Source organism: Brachyhypopomus gauderio, chromosome 7 (genome assembly GCF_052324685.1).
Source record: "Brachyhypopomus gauderio isolate BG-103 chromosome 7, BGAUD_0.2, whole genome shotgun sequence".
NCBI lineage: Eukaryota > Metazoa > Chordata > Actinopteri > Gymnotiformes > Hypopomidae > Brachyhypopomus > Brachyhypopomus gauderio.
In genome coordinates, this window is record NC_135217.1 from 23,081,383 (window position 1) to 23,103,067 (window position 21,685).

At 46.9% G+C, this 21,685-nt stretch overlaps 2 protein-coding genes across 2 annotated transcripts in view; both read left to right on the forward strand.

The window, feature by feature from the left end:
• The first annotated feature begins 2,618 nt into the window (after positions 1-2,618).
• mbtps2 (membrane-bound transcription factor peptidase, site 2) lies at positions 2,619-7,453 on the forward strand. The gene is made up of 11 exons (XM_077012685.1): positions 2,619-2,851; positions 3,255-3,403; positions 3,614-3,752; positions 4,714-4,817; positions 5,072-5,199; positions 5,403-5,521; positions 5,630-5,810; positions 6,034-6,128; positions 6,224-6,419; positions 6,504-6,579; positions 6,809-7,453. Exons 1-11 carry the CDS (start codon positions 2,777-2,779, stop codon positions 7,029-7,031), a joined length of 1,485 nt encoding a protein of 494 aa, XP_076868800.1. The 5' UTR covers positions 2,619-2,776; the 3' UTR covers positions 7,032-7,453.
• Positions 7,454-16,656: 9,203 nt separating this feature from the next.
• Positions 16,657-21,685, forward strand: part of phex (phosphate regulating endopeptidase homolog, X-linked) — an 18,393-nt gene continuing 13,364 nt past the window's right edge. Inside the window, exons 1-9 of the mRNA XM_077012686.1 lie at positions 16,657-17,378; positions 18,833-18,889; positions 19,042-19,203; positions 19,332-19,415; positions 20,256-20,482; positions 20,906-20,971; positions 21,052-21,168; positions 21,313-21,396; positions 21,548-21,685. The exon at positions 21,548-21,685 is cut by the window's right edge and continues 5 nt beyond it. Of these exons, the coding sequence (XP_076868801.1) occupies positions 17,255-17,378; positions 18,833-18,889; positions 19,042-19,203; positions 19,332-19,415; positions 20,256-20,482; positions 20,906-20,971; positions 21,052-21,168; positions 21,313-21,396; positions 21,548-21,685 (1,059 nt within the window). The 5' untranslated portion in view covers positions 16,657-17,254. The remainder of the gene's footprint in view (positions 17,379-18,832; positions 18,890-19,041; positions 19,204-19,331; positions 19,416-20,255; positions 20,483-20,905; positions 20,972-21,051; positions 21,169-21,312; positions 21,397-21,547) is intronic.

The following is a 21,685-nucleotide window of genomic DNA, read 5'->3' on the forward strand; positions in this document are numbered from 1 at the left end:
TAGAGAAAATCCTGGTGTCACGTAGGGCTACGCCCCCCTCTCCTAGCTGTCACTCCGGAGTGTCTGCTCCTTGGTCCCGCCCAGCTTGTCTGTTGCTCTGGTTTCCCTCTGTCTGCCACGCCCGTGTCGTTATCGTCCTTAGCTGTGTCTTGTTAGTTCCATGTTCTTATAGTCTCTGTGTTTCCCCAGTATGGTATCGGTGGTTTTGTGTCTTTGACCTGTTGACGTTTCCAGTGCTCCCTGTATCGTGTTCATTCGTGCCCTTGTGAGTTTTGTATTCCGTCGTTCGGTGAGTCTGTTCTGTCTGTTCCTGCCATTCTGTTTCCCTGCCCGTTTTGTTTATTATGCCTGTGTACCTATACGGTTCGGACTGCCTACCTTATATGACCCATGCCTGCCCTTACGACTACGTCTATGGAATTCCTTGTAATAAATCTTGCTCTCCCCAGTGCGTGCTGCGTTACATCTGGTCTCTGTGTCTGAGTATTCATTTGTGTGACTCTACATGAATAAGGCCTACAATTATGTAGTTGAAATTTCTCTAAATACAATATTAATAGACTGCACTATTAACATTATATAATATTTTAATTGCATTAGTAATACTATTATACAAACTGAAGTCTAGTTTATCCAATAGATAGGCACATGTTAAGAATGATGCATATGATTTGCCTGGTCTGAGCCATTAGAGGCATATAGCAGCAAGCATCTGCAATTGAACTGTTTCATTTCACTTGTGCAAAATTACACAATATGCCATATTGCCAGTTAGATCTGAGGGTTAAAGTGATGTCGGGCCATACTGTTATGTATGATGCATTTGTTATTTTCCTGGCCCGGCACCTTAAAGGTATACAGGAAGCCTCTGAAATTGCCCCTCTGATCCATTACACCTGTGTGCACAACTGCATGTGTCATGTTTCCAGTTAGATTTGAGGCATAAAATGATGCTGGGCCAGGACAAAATCAGGTTTCTCTTACAGATAGTAACGTGTTATGTATGATGCATGTGTTATTTGTCTGGCCCGACACCTTATAGGCATGCAGCAAGCCTCTGAATTTGCCTCTGAACCATTTCACCTGTGTGCTTAACTACTCAATATGCCATGTTTCCAGTTAGATTTGAGGTATAAAATTATGTAGGGTCAGGCTAAAATCAGGTTTCTCTCTTAGGGAGCGACCTGTTCTTTATGATTCATTTGTTATTTCTCTGGTCCACTATCAATAAGGCCTTCAATAAGCCTCTGAAACTGCCCCTTTAAATTCGTTCACTGCTCAATATGCCATGTTGTGTGCTGGTATATCTTCTTCCGATTGATTTGTGTTCTAGAACAGCATTTCTGTGTTTTTAGTTTTCAAATCTAAGAATGTTTCCTTACGTTAGAAATACTGACGAATTCCATAATCATGTACAAATTGCATACAATTGTAACGACTTGAAATAGAAACCATTTTACAAAAAGGAATGCTTTTCTTATATTTTAATATTTTTTTCTACATTCACAAAATCAGTATGGGAAACAATAACCTCTTAATGTATGCTCCTATGCTCGTTTGTTTAATCTATCTCTTTTAAACAAAGTGCGCAGTAAACACGCATCGTGAACCGAATAAGGAGCTGCGAATAAGTAGCCAAACGAATCTGAAACTGCGAATAAGTAACCAACTTCAGTGTTGTCTCTTCGGCAACGTCCAACCTAAGCTGACCTCGCACTGGGCGGTTTTCCATGGTCCCCGATCCAGACCCTAAGCGTTCTACCACTTCACATATATTCCGACATACAACAGTATTAACCTGCAAGATTACTTCACATCTAAGCAATATATAATCTGGCAATTCGCCAACCTCACAATCTCATTTGCCGTTTCTAGTAAAACGTCAGCCATGTTGCTGTGTGCTGCCCTCTCTGGATTTCATGGGAGGTTCTGTAGTTGTAGCTGCGCCTACTGTTCATTTACATGTATTTGCATGCTGGTGAAGTTGAAAACGAAAATGAAAAGTGGAAAAAGAAAATGAAAAGTGGAAAATGAAAAAGAAAATCACCAGCAGGTAGCGCCAATCCTCCTTTTTAATTTTCATTTTATATTTGTCACATATGACCCGTGCTCGAGTGAAAAATTAAATTGCAAATTAAGTGATTTCATTTTATTTTTAATTTTGTCATAATATTTTCACACATGTATGGAAAAAGAAATGGCAAAACGGTATTTTCATTTTCGTGTTTTCATTTTAGTTTTATTATTGGCAGGAAATACCTCCCATACAAAATAGAGATACATTGGTGTAAAAAAATCATCTCTTTTGTAGTTAGGGCTGCATAAACTGTACAGGAATTAATCTCAATTTTTTTCTTACCTGATGAACCATATCACCATATCACGTAGACTTGTAAAGTTGTACTTTACATACTCACATGTATTTGACTATGTTTCTTTATTTGTTTCGGAAATGTCTATCTTTTGCAATGGCATAAAGACATATATAGGATTTGGTTAATCCGAAATTTCAGTAATCGATGTTCAAGCCAGTCTATGGTACAAAAGTTACGGTATTACGAATATTAAATTTGCATAATTTGCATAAATTTGCGGCGCATAAACTTCTCCGTAATGCGTTTGGCGCTCATTGATGACGCAGATACGGAAGCGGCACCTCTTGTTTATGGTTTTGGTGCACGAGCGTTTTGTCTCCGCTTTCGTTTTCTAGTAGCATGTGTTGCTAATTGTAGTTTGTTGACTGTGTTAACCTGACACGCACGTACCTGTCACTGCCATGATTCCTATACCGGTTGTTGTGTGTGTGCTAGGAGGATGGTGCGCGGTTTATCTTGTGGACACCCTGCTCAGGGTAAGCTACAAGCTACATGCTAACGAGTCTACTGCACGGATTGCTTGTATCTAGTAATTACCTAGTAATCAAGCATTAACTGATATTCCACAGTGATTAGAATATTTATGAATTAGGTCGTACGATGTATTTGATTTTTAATCATTTATTTAATTCAGTTAGTTTAGCTATTAGATGCTGCTGTAGTTCTGTTAGGAAATATCCCCCAAACTATAATTAAATGTTGCAATTTCTTGATTAGTTAAGCATGATACAACGTTCAGAGAAACCTGCTGAGAATATAACCTTTTAAACCTTCTAATAATTAAAACCTTTTGTTTGGCTAGTGTTTCAATTACGTGTTGAAAACGAAGCATATTTCATTTGCTGAGATGACCAACTCGTCTGCGTTGTGTACTTGTAGTCGTCCCATTCGGTGAGGAGCAGCTATGAGAGCTGGTTGTCCTCCAGCGGTCTGTCTCTGTCTCCCTTCCACATACGGTGGCACACCAGCGTGTTCAACCGCGCGTTCGCGCGATGCGCGCTCCTCAACCCGCGCGCGCTGTATATGTGGTACGACCAAACGCCGCGCGTGCACGTGCATGCTTTATATGTATAGTTCACCTAGTCTTTAAGCTTCTTGTCTAGTTTAGACTGTAATGTAGGCTGTGTTTTGTAACAAAGCATTTCAGCAGATTTGTCAAATACTTCTAGACAAGAGCATGTGCTAAATGCTATAAACGTAGATAAGAATTCAACTGTGTGTGTGTTCGTTGTCTTCAGGTTCAGTGCTGGGATGGTGTTTGGGATTGTGGCCATGTTTGGCTCTGTGGTGCTGTTGGGTAGGACTCTGCTCCAGACTCTCAACCAGATGATGACCGAGACTCCTGAGGGCTCCCACGAGCAGGTGCTGCAGGTGGTGGTAAGTGGGACGTCCCTGCAGGGCTGGTCTTCTACACGTCCCTGCAGGGCTGGTCGTCTACACGTCCCTGCAGGGCTGGTCTTCTACACGTCCCTGCAGGGCTGGTCTTCTACACGTCCCTGCAGGGCTGGTCTTCTACACGTCCCCGCAGGGCTGGTCTTCTACACGTCCCCGCAGGGCTGGTCTTCTACACGTCCCCGCAGGGCTGGCCTACCACACACGTCCCACGCAGGGCTGGCCTACCACACATGTCCCCGCAGGGCTGCTCTACCACAGATGTCCCCGCAGGGCTGGCCTACCACAGATGTCCCCGCAGGGCTGGCCTACCACACACGTCCCACGCAGGGCTGGCCTACCACGCACGTCCCACGCAGGGCTGGCCTACCACACACGTCCCCGCAGGGCTGGCCTACCACAGATGTCCCCGCAGGGCTGGCCTACCACACACGTCCCACGCAGGGCTGGCCTACCACACACGTCCCACGCAGGGCTGCTCTACCACACACGTCCCCACAGGGCTGCACACACTCCCCATTCTCTCCAGTTCTGCCCTTTCCCTTCTGATATATAAAGTATTCAAGCAGTTTTTACTCACTAGCGTTTCAACACAGGAAGAGAGTGTTGGCATGCATCCAAAGTACTTCAAGCAATGTCTGGTGAAGGGATACCCCAGACACCTCATTTGTAGATGAGTATGAAATTGACAGAATGTAACCTGAGCAACCTGAGTTGCTTTAAGCGAGTGGGGAGTAGACGGACATGCGATATCTCTGCATAGTCTCATCATTGTCTCTTTCCTGTTGAGCAGAATCAATGGCTGCATGCCAGGCTTTCATCCATTAGCATAACCTGTATTTAAGGGTCACACAACACCTGTACCTGTAGACCAGCCACACCAGTGAGCTTTAGAGCATGTTTATTCCACACAGGCGTTTGAGACATGCCTTTACTGTTGTTTCAGGTGCCTGGTGTGAATCTGCCTGTCAGCCAACTCGCCTACTTCTTTGTTGCTATTCTGGTCAGTGGGGTCATACATGAGTTTGGCCACGGGGTGGCAGCATTGAGGTGAGATTATATAGGATTGGTAGTCCTTGCTTTGAACAGTCATGGTACTAGTGAAAGTTCATAGAAAAATATAAATGCTTCTGTGAATATAAAGTCAATTCAGTTTTATACTTGTATTTGTACACTGTACATGTAATAAAATGCACTTCTCGCTAGCTGTAGTAGGAAGTGTATTTTAGTGAGTTGGAAAAAGCTACTGCGCTGTTCCTGTAACAGCAGCCATTGTCCCCTGTTCTTCACTCTGCTGTCCACAGAGAGCAGGTGAGGCTCAACGGCTTTGGCATGTTTATGTTTGTGATCTACCCTGGTGCGTTCGTGGACCTGTTCACCACCCACCTGAACCTCATCTCACCTGTGCAGCAGCTGCGGATATTCTGTGCTGGTATGTTGGCGCCGGTGCACGTTTCCTTGGTTCCATCGTGCTCTTAGATCCCCTCAAGGCAGTTCTCTGTTCTGCCACTAGATGGAGCCAAACACTCATGCTTTTTCTCTGATTGAGACGGCTCCATTGCATTGTGTGCAGTTATAACTAGTGTTTGGCAAAAGTGAATGAGATATGGAGATGAGGTGCTGCGCTTTGTGCAGGTGTGTGGCACAACTTCATCCTCTGTGTGGTGGCCGTGTGCTTCCTCTTCCTGCTGCCTCTCCTCCTCTTCCCCTTCTACTACACCGGCGTGGGGGCCCTCGTCACGGACGTGGTGGAGGTCAGTCACTACACATCTGGCCCACATCGTCTCTTGTGCACGCGTGTCTTCTCTGGACTGGCTGGTTCTCCGCTGTATCGCCTCGCTGATCCTCGTCTCTTGCCGCAGGGCTCTCCGTCCAGCGGGCCCCGCGGGCTGTTTGTGGGGGACCTGGTCACTTGGGTGGAGGACTGTGCCGTGCGGGGGGTGGAGGACTGGCATTCATGCCTCCATCAGCTAACCCGCCAACCCCAGAGTGGCTACTGTGTCGACGTCACCTCCTTGCACTTCAACCACGCTGCTGACAGAGGTACTCGCCCACGGGACGGAGACAGACAGGACGGGGAGAGGGACGGAGACAGACAGGACGGGAGGATGACTGGTCAAAGCTTTGTTATCCAGAAATGCAGTCGGTTAAATGTAGCTGTTTAAGGAGTGCAGATTGAGCCATCTCAAACTCGTGGGCCGTAGTGCGAGCCTCCATTCTGGCCCAGTAACAGCTGTTCCAACATGTTGTCTTCCTCCCTCTGTAGCTTACAAGCGCCTGGATGGGACTGTGGAGTGTTGCAGTAACAACAGCCTGACCGACCTCTGCTTCACCTACAGCAATGACCTAGAGAGCAGACAGGTACACACACACACACACACACACACACACACACACACACACACACACACACACACAAGCTTCTCCATCACATCCTCTGCCTCTGTGTGTTCTAGTATGCCTGCCTGCCAGCTCGAAAGACCATCCAGGCGAGCTGGACGTGCCACACCAACACGGACTGCCAGAGAGGCTCGGCTCCGAGCCTGTGTGTAATCCCCTCCCTGGAGAACCAGACCAGGCTGATCCGGGTCCAGCATCCACCCAAGGAGGACATGCTCTTTGTGGGCTACCCGTCCCACCTGCAGTTCTCAGGTCAGCCGCACAGCGGTGCGAAGCCCGTGTTGGGCAGGCCCGCCTGCTTGCTCGGTAGTGATGGTGTTGTGTTCTGTCCCGTAGTGAGCCTGACCAACTTTGTGCCCCGCCTGGCCTTCCTCCATCTCGACCTGCCCGTCATGCTGGAAACCTTGTGCAAGTATCCTTCCCCTGCTGGATTAATCCACCTCCTGTGCTCCTGCTGGCTGCTGTCACAGTTCACACTCCTCTTCACAATCTATGTTTGTAATGTAATGTAGTATGCGCTAGTCTATTATAATGCAGCATACATGTGCAGGTAGCTTCCACTGGCATGTCTTGACGTTTTCCTGGTGACTCCGCCCCCTTTCTCCCTCTCCTCTTGGGTTCTCGTCCTTGACCGCTGCTAGATACCTGGTGTCGCTGTCGGGGGCGCTGGCGGTGGTGAACGCCGTCCCGTGCTTTGCTCTGGACGGCCAGTGGATGCTGACCGCCTTCCTGGAGGCGTCGCTCGGCAAGCTGATCCCGGAGAAAAACAGCCGCGAACTGCTGGGCTTCTTCATCCTGCTGGGGGGAAGCGCCCTATTGGCTGCAAACATAGCCCTGGGATTATGGATGGTCACGGCGCGATGACGGACGGGTGCCTCCTCCAATCGCATCGTTTTGGGGGAGGGGCTTGTTTTAGTGACTCTTTCGGATGAGTAAGATGTGTGATATGAGCAGAGTGGTGGAGACTACAACTCCCAGCATGCAACACATGCAGACTAAGGCTAATGGAGTACAGTAGGGCAGTGGTGGGCCTCTGTCTCGGAACCACATTGACGTGTTGTGGTTGGTGAGGCACCAGGGCAGCCTGTTGTGAGGGAAGACGGGGTTACTCGGGGGAGACCCGTTGTGCACCATGATGTCTAACCTAGTGCCTGTGAAGAGTGTCCTTCTGTACCACACACACACACACACACACACACACACACGGTTTTATTCTCCCTTTTTAATGTATATGTCATATATGTTGTTGTTGTTGTACTTGCAGTAAAGGTTAATTCATTCTGTTCTTTCTCATCCGGTGTCTCTTATGTTTGCATTTGCATCCACACTGTGATATTTGTTCAAAGTTAGGGTTAGTCAGAATATAATATATATTATATAATAATATATAAAATCATATAGCTGTTTTTTTTCTTTTTGTATTTGATTTGGGTTGTGAGGGGGTATGGGATGTTCATTTTCTGAAGCAGCCTAAAGGCATGTTGGGGGGGGGGGGGGGCAGACGTGCTATCTATAGGGGTGTGGCACGACACCTTCAGAGGTGTAGCAGACTCCTCATTTCCTCTCTCTCTGGCCTTTATAAGGTCGTAAATATGCCCTCTGGATTATAGGCCTTTTAATGGACTGTGCACACACCAGTTAATAACTGAAGCAAATGGCCAATGAGAAGGCAGCACAGGTCTGTGCCCACAAAATTACCTCAGTGTGTAGTTCATCTTATCAGAGAGGTGCATAGAACCCATTGTACATTCTCCCATGATGCAACACCTCTCTACACCCCCCACATGAAGATGAAGTGCTCTCTGACCTCGTTAAGCGTGTTGTGGCTGGAGATGTGCTTGGATGTGATTGATGTTATCGATCTGACCAATAATGACGACGATGACGTGCTGTGGAGAGGGTTCCAACATGCCTGTGCTTCTGAGGGAATCTTCTGTGCTGTGATGACTTCTGAGAGCTCTTAAAAACCCCTGAGGTAGTTTTTCGAGGTTGTCATTTTAGAAGTGCCGCAGGATACCTCTGACACATGATTTGATGTGAAGGCATTAAGCACTCGTAATGTAGTCAAATACGAGTAAGGGGTAATGAAGGTTACCAATACGAATACTTTAATGTCATTGCACAATGTACATGTACACTTGTTCAATGAAAATGGGATCCAGCCTCCATCATGGTACAAATATGCTATATACACTAATATAATAAAATGGATTTAAGAAGCAAAATAGAATAGTCGGAACCAAGAACAAGCAAAACAGAAGAAGCAGCATTGTTGTTGCACATTTCCCAATAAAGTTAACATCTTTAATTGAAATTGAATCTATATATTGCACGGTGCCCGAATAAATGTTTTAAGAGTTTAACAGAGCGATAGCCCTGTTGTAAAAACTGTCCCTTGCATACATTTTTATGATGGGGAAATTTCCTTTTGCCAGTGTTAGCAAATGAAACAGTGTTTATTGTAAAACAAAACTACATAGTTGTTCTTTAGTGATAAAAGCTTTCCAGGCTACCTGGCATTGAGTTTCATGTGGGAGCTTAGACTCGCAGTGACTGATGTCCACCACCAGGTTGCAGTGTTGTCATAATCCATCACTATAGCTGTCAAGCGTCCATACAGGATTGTAGTTAGTTATTCTGTACCTACTGCCACCCGAGGCTACAGGTTATAACCTAGATAAACACCCACAAACGGAATAAGGACAAGTTTGATCAGCTTTAATAAAGTGTTTCTATCACTGAGCCCCCCAGTCTGGCTAGAGAGGAAATCACAAGTTTCCTTTGGTCATTTCCAGTATGTCAGTTTGCCATGCAAGAGCATGAAGAGAATTTGTGTAAAAGGTATGTAGCATGTGGGTGTCCGTCACTCTGTGTGTGTTTTTTTAAAGATGTGATATGAAACTTTTGCTGTGCTTTAGATTAGATTAGATATAGATTAGAGATCCATAAAATTGACTTTCATTGAAGCATATTCCCATATAGAATGTAACAAAATTAACAATAAATTTACAAAGTACCAGAGGATTGAAAAGTTTGAAAACTTCAAATAATAACCATGTGCCAGGGATATAATAAGGGCCTTCTCACATGCTGTGATGTGTTTGAAGATCAGTCCAATGCACCAAGTCTGTCTGTCTGTCAGTCTGTTTGTCTCTCCTTCCCTCTCTCTCTCTAATACTGGTCAACTCACACCCAGTTGTTGTCATGGTGATGTGATTCTGTAGACATGTATGATTATTGTATAGTTGTCTGCTACTAGATGATATATTACAGGAAGCTCCAAGGTGACTCATCTTGTCCTGTGTTGGATGGTTCCTCCTACACTCACGCTGGTGGAACTATTCTTCCCGCCCTGGAGGCCCACGTCTAGGGCCGCGATCGTCCCGTATAATGGTCTGACAGTTGTAAGTGGTGCTCAGGGGGTCCCTCCTCTGGGGCTTCAATGGCCACATCCTCCCAGGGTGGAGTGTGCGGTTAGGACACGCCCCCCGCCCCAGCTCTGTACCACGGTCACCCGCCAAACTGTGTTATTTCAGAGGGACGTAATTATACACGCGTGAGCTCTGGGTGGAGAAGGAAGATCGAATAACATTGGCAGCCCGTGTGTGTGTGTGTGTGTGTGTGTGTGTGTGTGTGTGTGTGTGTGTGTGTGCATTTATCCTATGGCAATCTTAGGAAGATTACACGTTTGTATTCGCATTGTTTCTGGCTCTTGTGGGATCACACATCGTTTCCCACATGCTACTCTGCCTCTTTGCACTTCCTGTTGGATCTTTTGTTCACAGGAATCTTCCATTATAATTCCATTAAATATTCCATTAAATGTTTGACTGTGGTTGAAAGTGTGTGTGTGTCCCTGACTCACTTTGCACATGTGTTAACCTGTTCTGCACTTAGAGTATTTTCCCTAACATTTAACGTTTAATCAACGTCTCTGTTATTTACACAGGAACAGAAACAGTTCTAAATGCAGTATGTAATGCTTGGCTAGACACTCACCCACACCTTACCCACGCCTTCTCTCTGAGACTGTCTGCCAGGCCATTCCTCCCATGTCTATCTTCAGTGTTTTTTCTCCATGTGTCTGCGTTCATGATAATAATAATATGTGATGAGTGAGGTTTTTTTTAGGGATCTCCTCATTGTCCTGTCTGGGACTGAGTGTGTGCGGACGCATGCTTCTCCATATAGAACCCTTTGCTGTTGCGTAAACATGCGACATGCATAAATTTACCCCGGCAGTATAAATGATCTATTATTAGCAGTGTAATGGATGCCTGCTGAGATGGTGTTACGAGGGCATGTGTTTGGGGAGGAGTGGGAGGGCAGTGCCTCTTCCTGCTTGGAATAGGGTTAGAGTTACGGTTAGGGTTAGAGTTAGAATTAGAGTTACGGTTAAGGTTAGAGTTAGGGTTAGGGTAAGAAGCACAGGTGTGTTAGGGTAAGAAGCACAGGTGTGTTAGCGTAAGAAGTACAGGTGTGTTATGGTTAATGTAAGAAGCACAGGTGTGTTATGGTTATTGTAAGATGCACAGGTGTGTTAGGGTTAGTGTAAGAAGCACAGGCGTGCTAGGGTTAGGGTACGAAGCACAGGTGTGCTAGGGTTAGGGTACGAAGCACAGGTGTGCTAGGGTTAGTGTAAGAAGCACAGGCGTGCTAGGGTTAGGGTACGAAGCACAGGTGTGTTAGGGTTAGGATACGAAGCACAGGTGTGCTAGGGTTACTGTAAGAAGCATAGGTGTGTTAGGGTTAGTGTAAGAAGCACAGGTGTGTTAGGGTTAGTGTAAGAAGCACAGGCGTGCTAGGGTTAGGGTACGAAGCACAGGTGTGCTAGGGTTAGTGTAAGAAGCACAGGCATGCTAGGGTTAGGGTACGAAGCATAGGCGTGCTAGGGTTAGGGTACGAAACACAGGTGTGTTAGGGTTAGTGTAAGAAGCACAGGTGTGCTAGGGTTAGGGTACGAAGCACAGGTGTGCTAGGGTTAGGGTACGAAGCACAGGTGTGTTAGTGTAAGAAGCACAGGTGTGCTAGGGTTAGGATACGAAGCACAGGTGTGCTAGGGTTAGTGTAAGAAGCATAGGTGTGTTAGGGTTAGTGTACGAAGCACAGGTGTGCTAGGGTTAGGGTACGAAGCACAGGTGTGCTTGGGTTAGGGTACGAAGCACAGGTGTGCTAGGGTTAGGGTACGAAGCACAGGTGTGTTAGGGTAAGAAGCACAGGTGTGCTAGGGTTAGGGTACGAAGCATAGGTGTGTCAGGGTTAGGGTACGAAGCACAGGTGTGTTAGGGTTAGGGTACGAAGCACAGGTGTGTTAGGGTTAGGGTAAGAAGCACAGGTGTGTGAGGCTAAGAAGCACAGGTGTGCTAGGGTTAGGGTACGAAGCACAGGTGTGTTAGGGTTAGGGTACGAAGCACAGGTGTGTTAGGGTTAGGGTAAGAAGCACAGGTGTGTTAGTGTAAGAAGCACAGGTGTGCTAGGGTTAGGATACGAAGCACAGGTGTGCTAGGGTTAGTGTAAGAAGCATAGGTGTGTTAGGGTTAGTGTAAGAAGCACAGGCGTGCTAGGGTTAGTGTACGAAGCACAGGTGTGCTAGGGTTAGGGTATGAAGCACAGGTGTGCTAGGGTTAGGGTACGAAGCACAGGTGTGCTAGGGTTAGGGTAAGAAGCACAGGTGTGTTAGGGTAAGAAGCACAGGTGTGCTAGGGTTAGGGTACGAAGCACAGGTGTGTTAGGGTTAGGGTACGAAGCACAGGTGTGTTAGGGTTAGGGTAAGAAGCACAGGTGTGTTAGGGTAAGAAGCACAGGTGTGCTAGGGTAAGAAGCACAGGTGTGCTAGGGTTAGGGTACGAAGCACAGGTGTGTTAGGGTTAGGGTAAGAAGCACAGGTGTGTTAGGGTTAGGGTACGAAGCACAGGTGTGTTAGGGTTAGGGTAAGAAGCACAGGTGTGTTAGGGTTAGGGTAAGAAGCACAGGTGTGTGGCAGTCTCCAGGGAGATCTCCTGCATTCCCGCTGTGCTTATGAACATTCCTGCATAACAGAAACTAACAAAAATGATGTGTGAGTGCAGATGTGGCAGTGTTAGGGTTAGACAAAGCTCTAATGGCCAAGTCATAAATCCATCATCTGGTTGTTTCTGAAATATATAAATAAAATTTCTGGTCTTTAATAGACAAGCTCTGTATCATTAGGTGTATGTATGTATGTATTGATTTATTTATAACACCTCTAAAATGGACCTGGTTGAATTCCCTGGACTCAGGACATGCTTGTTTTCCACATTAAACACCTGCACATGACTCCTAGGGCACGTGAGATCACTCCAACACCTGCACATGACTCCTAGGGCACGTGAGATCACTCCAACACATGAACGTTGACTCCTAGGGCACGTGAGATCACTCCAACACCTGCACATGACTCCTAGGGCATGTGAGATCACTCCAACACCTGCACATGACTCCTAGGGCACGTGAGATCACTCCAACACATGAACATTGACTCCCAGAGTGCGTGGGATCACTCCATCACATGAACGTTGACTGCTAGGGCACGTGAGATCACCCCAACACGTGAGCATTTACTGCGACAACACGTGAGATCACTCCAACACGTGAACGTTGACTCCTAGGGCACGTGAGATCACTCTAACACGTGAACATTGACTCAGGATCAAACCTGAAGCGGAGGCTGGGTTGTGGAAGCTCCTTGCAAATCACTGATCATGTTTGCTTATTGTAGAAGTTATTACCCTCCTGGTCAGTGGCATTATGCCTGTGAAGTTTGCCTCCCTCTAACTGTTTGCCTCCCTCTAACTCACTAAATGAGTTGTGCACAGTAAGCTGACTCCACATGAGACTAAAGGTAATTGTTTTGGTGGGCAGTCTGAAAGTTTAACTGGATATTTATGTCCAGTTAGACGAGGAGTCGAGTCCCAGCCAAGCCAAATTGCCTCCTATGTTTTAACCCACCCAGGACCAGAAAATAGCACGAGTATGTGTTCTTCTGCCAGACTCCGCCTTAGGAGACAACACATCACCGAGGGCCTGCTCATGAGGGTTTCTGTGTTCAGCGTTTCCTGTTTGATTTCTGAGACCTGTGTTCCCCGAGTGGTGATAGCTCTGTGCTGGTTTCTCGTGCGTGGTGGCCGTGTGCTGAGGGTGGTCTCCTTGGCTGGCAGCGGACGCAGCTGGTTGGCAGTCTGCCGTGCGAGGCAGAGCTGCAGGGCAGAGCTGTCATTTAACAGCAAAAGTGAGTGCTCGTGTCATTAGACATTACAGTCATAACACTCCACGGAGACCTGCTGACAGTCGGGGACATCGCATGACCGTCAAAACTCCACATTTTCCATTTGTTTTTTTTTTTCCATTTGAGAACAAAGATGGCACTGAATGACCAGGTTGATCCACATGAAATGACACATAGTCGGTTTCTCTGCGACCTGTGAGCAGAGCAGTTCTAGAGCGCTTCACGCTCTACTTCCTGTCTCACTACGTGCAGTCTGTCTCTGTCCAGTCATGAGTACTGTGTCACAGTCAATAAGAGCAACTCTAAACACCATTGTGTGGTGTCCCTCAAAGGCTGTTTTAGGACCAGTAACCTTTCACCTCTATGTGCATTCATTGGCCACAGTTGACACACAGTTATGTCTGTACTTAATCACTGACCGCCAGGGTTCCATAATTTTATCATCATTGGGGAAGTTCATGAATGCACTGATGCAGTAACTTATCTGAAGTCACTATCAGTCATATTTAACCATGACCAACATTAAGGTCAAAGGTCTCCTCAAAGAACCTGAAAGAGAACAATGTCTGTTGAGCTTGTATCATCATGTCGATGATACACTACATTGTCAAAAGTATTCAAACAAAAAAATGCAACAAATCCAGTCTTGAAATGTCCTCACTCCTAAATATTCCACATGTCATCTGTATTATAAGAAAATGGATGTGTTTGGGAATGACAGCAACTCAGCCACAAAGTGGTAGGACACGTAAACTGACGGAGTGGGGTCAGACATCCATACTTCATGTGGCCTTCAGATGACCTTAAGAACAGTGCGCAGAGAACTTCATAGAATGGGCTTTCATGGTCAAGCAGCTGCATCCAAACCATACATCACCAAGTGCAATGTAAAGTGTTGGATGCAGTGGTGTAAAGCACGCTGCCACTGGACTCTAGAGCAGTGGAGGCACGTTCTCTGGAGTGGCGAATCGTCCTTCTCCATCTGGCGGTTGCCACGAGAACGGTACTTGTCTGATTGCATTATGCCAAGTGTAAAGTTTGGTATGAGGGGGGATTATGGTATGGGGTTGTTTTTCAGGAGCTGGGCTTGGCCCCTTAGTTCCAGTGAAAGGAACTCTGAATACTTCAGCATACCAAGACATTTTGGACAACAGTTTGGAGCTGGCCCCTTCTTCTTCCAACTTGACTGCACCAGTGCACACAGCAAGGTCCATAAAGACATGAAAGGCAGAGTCTGGTGTGGATGAACTTGACTGGCCTGTACAGAGTTCTGACCTCAACATGATAGAACACCTTTGGGATGAATTACTGCAGAGACGGAGAGCCAGGCCTTGTCCAACATCAGTTTTTGACCTCACGAACGTGCATGTGGAAGAATGGTCAAAAATCCCCATAAACACACTCCTAAACCTTGTGGGCAGCCTTCCCAGAAGATTTGAAGCTGTTCTAGCTGCAAAGGGTGGTAAACACAATAAAACACAGTAAAGCTGAGTTTACTTCTGATGTAGAGAAACCCTTGTGTGATTTAAGGGATTTAAGGTAAAGGAATGAAATCAGGTTATGGTGGGATAGAAGTCTCTTCAAGGGATCTGTTCTCATTTTAAATCATCCTCACACACACATATGTGGAGGTTTATTTATAAAATTCTGGGAATTGTGTGTGTACATTTTCCCTCTCCCACGCACACACACACACCACACACGCTGTGTCTATCAGTGAGTGTGTGTCTCTCTCTCTCACATCACACATTATTATACCTGCTGCTTGATGGACTCTTGCTGGACCCGCCTGTTGATCTGGTGAGCCCTTCAACTGTGGTCAAGGCAGAGCTAGTGTGTGCACTCAGACACACACACACACACACACACACACACACACACACACACACACACACACACACACACACACACACACACACAGAACGCAGCTCTCACATAACACACACACACACACACACACACACACACACACACACACACACACACACACACACACACACACACACACACACACACACACACACAGAACACAGACTCTCATCAGATGTCCCTAGAGCTTCATTTTGTTTATTTAATTATTTTTAATTAATTTGTTTTCCTTTGTATAGTTAAATTTGATATGATCTTTAAATTTTGACATGATCAGAAAATCCATCCATCTGGCATCTCCATCTCTTGTTCATTTTAAGCATGTTAAAAATGTGCTGAAAAGTTTCAAGTGTATCTCCCTTAATTAAAGCTGTTGCTGTTGCCCTAAACATGAATTATTAATCATCATTAATGAGATAAAGGGTGAAACAGCCACAGCTGACAGACACCTCAGATCTACAAAAGACGCATGTTGTACCTCACAGTGTGGAAGCAAGGAGCAGTGGGCTTAGAGATCGATGACAAAACAAATGAGTGTGAAACCCACACTGGCCTGATTTTGCTTCCAGACTCGGTTCTTCTCCTTAACTAAAGTCCTGACAGTTTTTTCAGGAAATGTTCAGGAAACACAGGAAATGCTTGACAAAAGATTTCCTTTGAATTTCAGACCTGCTCATCCTAGATAGCTAAAGATACACTCCAAATAAAATAGAATAGATGGACGACCATACACATAATCACTGATCATAAATAATTTCTAAACATAATCATTGATCATAACATTATTCACTTTTAAATGAAGGGTGAGAAATCCTCCAACCCTCCACCCCTCATCACCATCCCACACACACACACACACACACACACACACACACACACACACACACACACACACACACACACACACACACACACACACACACACACACATTTCTTTCACCGACTCTGTGCTAAATAAAGCTACTGTAATCCCTGAAGAAAACTAGCATCATATTCTTCATATTGTGGACAAACACATTATGTTCCTGTTTTTTGTTTACAGACATAAGGTTAGGAAGGAAAGCTGTATGATTCTGCCTCGGGCCTGTCCCTCATTATGTCCATAATTCAGAGTGGACAGGTGCCAAGATGTCCACAACACACAAAGACCTGAGGCAAACCTGAGGTAAACACACACACACAGGCCACAAGTCTGCAATGCCAGACCTGGAGCACATAAGCACACACGCACACACACATACACACAATCATCCCACCCATGGTACTTTGCTGTGTATAATTAAGCCTTAGTTAAGGGCTGCAGTCATTCAACACAACACTAGATGGGGAGAAGTTCCTCCTACTTCTGGTCCACTCTCTCTCTCTCTCTCTCTCTCTCTCTCCCTCATTTCCTCTCTCTCTCCCTCCCTCCTTCTCTATCTCCCTCACTTCCTCTCTCTCTCTCTCTCTTTCTCTCTCCCTCCTTCTCTCTCTCCCTCGCTCCCTCTCTCCCTCATTTCCTCTCTCTCTCCCTCCCTCCTTCTCTATCTCCCTCACTTCCTCTCTCTCTCTCTCTTTCTCTCTCCCTCCTTCTCTCTCTCCCTCACTTCCTCTCTCTCTCGCCCCCTCCATCCCCTCCCCCTCCTCTGTATTAGTCTCCTTCTCTCTTGCTCCTTCTCTCTCTCACTGGCTCTGTCACTCTCTTGGCATGTGGAGAGTTGCGCTTGTTCCTTTTGGCCTGCAGTGACCAGCTGAACGGTGAGAGCCAACCACGGCGTGTCTGCCCTGCCCCGACACCTGCACCCCACCACCACCACCACCAGGGCAGAGGCCTACAGCCGCTCACGCCGGCCGTCCAGCCACCTAGGATCTCGGGGTGTATCAGCGCTCATCTCTGCTCTGGAGAGGTAGAGCCGGGTCACAGCCTGCAGGAGAGAGAGAGAAAGAGAGAGAGAGAGAGGGAACTCAGCTAGAGTGAAGGCAGCCACCCAGCATGGAGATGGAGATGTTGGGAGGAAACGAGTCCAAGCAGAGTGTGGCCCCTGGCAGGCTGATGAAAGCTGCACTCACTCTGTCCATGTGTCTCTGTCTCGCCCTGCTCATCGCAGTCATCGCTGGTGAGTGGAACACCTTCACGATCACACAACACACGCATCACACACACACACACACAACACACACAACTCATACACAACATTCGTCCAGTTTTTACACAATACAGCATTCATTCAATACTCACTGTGTGCTCATATAACTCACACAATGCACACAGTGCTTACAATAATGTACACAATAAAATATGAGATTCTCTGTGCTGGGAGCATGGCTGCTAGCTGACCTCCAGATCTTTGAAGGCAGATGTATTCACACACGTGTGCAGCATGGGGCATCGTGGGAAATATTGTGCTGGTTTCTGGATGTGTGTTCGTGTGTGAGATTATTTTAGCGCTGTATACAGTTACACACACAGCGGATTTGAAGGCTGTCATTAGCACAGGGCAGTACAGAGAGAGCATGGTTTAGCAATACATATCTCTTTAGGGTTTGATTTAAACACTTATTTTGAAGGCTTTGAGATACTCAAGGAAGGAAAACAATATGTGTGTGTGTATGTGTGTGTGTGTGTGTGTGTGTGTGTGTGTGTGTGTGTGTTAAGGAAAGGAAATTTCAATAAGGGTAGAATGCAGACGTTGCAAATGTGAGGTTATTGTTATTGTTGCCCTTGTTTTTGGGTCTTGAAGGGTGGAATATTTGTGGTGAAATAGCTGTATAATTACAGACCTTCTTTGACTGCATGTAATGTAGTCACACACACACACACACACACACACACACACACACACACACACACACACAGTACTGTTGTGAGTCAGGGTATACTAAGGTTTGTTCACGCTGGGGTGAGACTCTAATTGGTGTTCTGCTCCATGCTGTGGTCATGTGCTGTCCAGTTGGAAAGCAGAAATTCCACAACACACACATATCAGTGGACAGAAGAACTGGTCTGGGTTAACACACACATATCAGTGGACAGAAGAACTGGTCTGGGTTAACACACACAGATCAGAACTGGTCAGTGTTACGCTGGAAGCAGTTGATATGCAGGAATATCAAACAATATATACCTGAGTAATGCTCACACATTAAATGATGTGTAGTGTAGGTGTGTCTGTTTTGTGTGTGTGTGTGTGTGTGTGTGTGTGTGTGTGTGTGTGTGTGTGTGTGTGTGTGTGTGTGTGTGTGGTTGACTTTTGGTACGTGTGCAGTGAAGCATGAAACATTAGGTCAACATGATCTCCACATTGCAGACAGCTGTCGAGAACATGACATGGCGAGGGCAGCAGGGTGTATGTGTGTGCATGATTGTGTGTGTGTGTGTGTGTGTGTGTGTGTGTGTGTGTGTGTGTGTGTGTGTGTGTGTGTGTGTGCATGATTTTGTGTGTGTGTGTGTGTGTGTGTGTGTGTGTGTGTGTGTGTGTGTGTGTGTGTGTGTGTGTGTGTTTGTGTGAGGCTCTTTTTAAGACATTGATACATTGTGCTCTAACAGCTTGACATGTTTTCTTCTGTCTAGTCTCACAGAAAGCAGGTGGTGAGGACATGTGCCTAACCGTGGAGTGCACCGAAGCAGGTAGACACTCCTTCAGCGTCCCGCATGCCCGCATGTCCCGCATGTCCAACCTGCCCCTGAGCTCTGCACATCCTTCATACCATGCCTACATATATCACTCCACCATGAGCACCATATATCACAAACCACCATCACTGCTGTTTGTGTTGCAGCGGGCTCAATCCTGAAGAAAATAGACCCGACTGTCTCTCCTTGTGAAGACTTCTACCGGTATGCATGTGGAGGTTGGCTCCGAGATCACCCCATCCCGGAGGATTACTCCAGCTACGGGATCTACCCCTGGCTCAGACAGAACGTGGACCTCAAGCTGAAAGGTAAAGATCTGTGCTACATTTTAGGTACAATGTTTCAGTACAATATCCAACCCAAAGCCTGGCCCAATAAGTGGAGATGGGTCTGCCCGCTGATGGTGTGTTCACTGAGGGCATGTTCTGTGTGTCAGAGCTACTGGAGCAGCCCGACGCAGACACAGACCTGGAGGCGGTGCGCAAGGCCAAGGTGCTGTACCGCTCCTGCATGAACGAGCGTGAGTGGAACCTGTGCAACAGCACACGCGCAGCACAAACTAGCACACGCGTAGTACAAACTAGCACACGGACAGCACAAACTAGCACACGTGCAGCACACGCGTAGTACAAACTAGCACACGCGCAGTACAAACTAGCACACGGGCAGCACACGCGCAGCACAAACTAGCACACGGGCAGCACACGTGAAGCACAAACTAGCACACGTGCAGCACACATGAAGCACACACACAGCACAAACTAGCGCACACACAGTACAAACTAGCACACGCACAGCACATGTGAAGCACAAACTAGCACATGTGCAGCACACACACAGCACAAGCTAGCACACGTGCAACACATACTAGCACACGCAGCACAAACTAGCACATGCGCAGCACAAACTAGCACATGTGCAGCACAAATTAGCACACGCGCAGCACACGTGAAGCACAAACTAACACTTGTCTTGGTTTTTAAATTACCTTCATCATTGGACTATCATTTGTTATTGGAGCTTTTATTGTTGACTTTTTTAGCATTTTTTATAAACCAACTGCAAATATCATGTTATTGTGGGATTACGTGGGCCTATGTTAAGTGAGTGCATGCCACAGTATATGTGCCCCCCCCCCCCCCACTAGCACACACGCAGCACACACTAGCACACACGCACGCAGCACACACTAGCACACACGCACGCAGCACACACTAGCACACACGCAGCACACACTAGCAGACGTGCAGCACAAACTAGCACACACACAGCACATACCAGCGTATGCCAGCGTGTGCGTGTTCATAACGCTCCCCTCTCCCTGGTCTGTCCGGCGTGTCAACGCGGTGGTCACCCCCAGACGCTCTGGAGCAGCTGGACGCCAAACCCCTGCAGAAGGAGCTGAGGAAGAAAGAGCTGCGCTGGCCCGTGCTGGGCGACGCCCTGGGTGTGGACGCCCGCTGGGACGCACGCACCTTCGACCTGCTCGAGACGCTCGCCCAGATCCGCACGCAGCACAGCAAGTCCGTCCTGCTGCGCCTCTACGTGTCAGCTGACGACAAGAACTCACAGCAGTACATCTTCAAGGTGAGGGTGGAATCAGACAGGGCTTTTGGAGAGTCCCAACATAGATCAGACAAGGCAGTGGGAAAGTCCAGACTTTGATCAGACAGAGCAGCATGGGCAACTCTGGGCCTGGAGATACGCTCCACTACACCTGCCTTCAATATCAACATGACGATGTATGCCCTGAGCATCAGGTGTGAGTAGGGTCAGAATCAGGTCAGGTGTGTGTAGGGTCAGAACCAGATCAGATGGGCGTTGGGTCTGAACTGATTCAGGTATGTGTAGGGTCTGAACTGGATCAGGTGTGCATATGGTCAGAACCGTATCAGTTGTGTGTAGTGTCAGATCTGGATTATAACTCAACTCTGATGATGGGCAACCCCAATGTATATACTGATCTATGTTTTGTATGACTAATCTATATTATGCATATATTATGTGTAGCTGGATCAGGCATCTTTGGTCTTGTCCAGGGAAGATTACACCACCGATACCATCGAGGCCCAAACGGTATTCAAACTCCATTACTGGTTGTGTAGTGCCATCCTGCCATGGTCAGCTAACCACAGCCTTGCTGTGTCACTGCACAGAACCGAGAGGCTCTTCTGAGGCTGATGGTGGAAACGTCGGTCATGTTGGGAGCCAAAGAGCAGGATGCAGAAACACAGATGAAAGACGTGCTTGACTTTGAGATGAAGCTTGCCCGGGTGTGTGACCACTTCACAAATCCTCTAGATCACAGAGGCTGTGTTTCTTTTCTATAACCAGACAGCACAGAGAGGACTGAGAGGTCTTCGTTGCACTTTGGGATTTTGGTTCAGTGAATAATCGAGTGTCATCTTTGTGTGCAGATAGTGATTCCTTTCGAGAATCGCACAAGTGAAAACATGTATAACAAATACACCTTGTCCAGACTGCAACGTTCCATCCCCGAGGTGGGAGTCTCCCGAGGCTTCATACCACCTTCACAGCAGTTACTCTAAAATACACACAAGCCAAGGTCCAGAGTCTGATCCTCTCTATTCCGGCCCCCCATCTCTCTCTCTCCCTCCCTCTCTCTCTCTCCCTCCCTCCCTCTCTCTGCAGTTTAACTGGCTCCGTTTCATCAACGCTGCTGTTGACTCTAAGCTGTATCCAGACTTGTCCATTTCCTCGTCAGAGCCAGTGATCGTGCGTGCTCCTCAGTACATGAAGGCTCTCTTTAAGCTCCTCAATGCTACTGAG

Excerpts from the sequence above, each read along its gene's own strand:
- mbtps2 (XM_077012685.1), top strand. The coding sequence starts at position 2,777 with ATGATTCCTATACCGGTTGTTGTGTGTGTGCTAGGAGGATGGTGCGCG. Across the intron at positions 5,200-5,402 it reads GCTGCGGATATTCTGTGCTG|GTGTGTGGCACAACTTCATC; the intron begins GTATGTTGGCGC and ends CGCTTTGTGCAG. Across the intron at positions 5,811-6,033 it reads CAACCACGCTGCTGACAGAG|CTTACAAGCGCCTGGATGGG; the intron begins GTACTCGCCCAC and ends CTCCCTCTGTAG.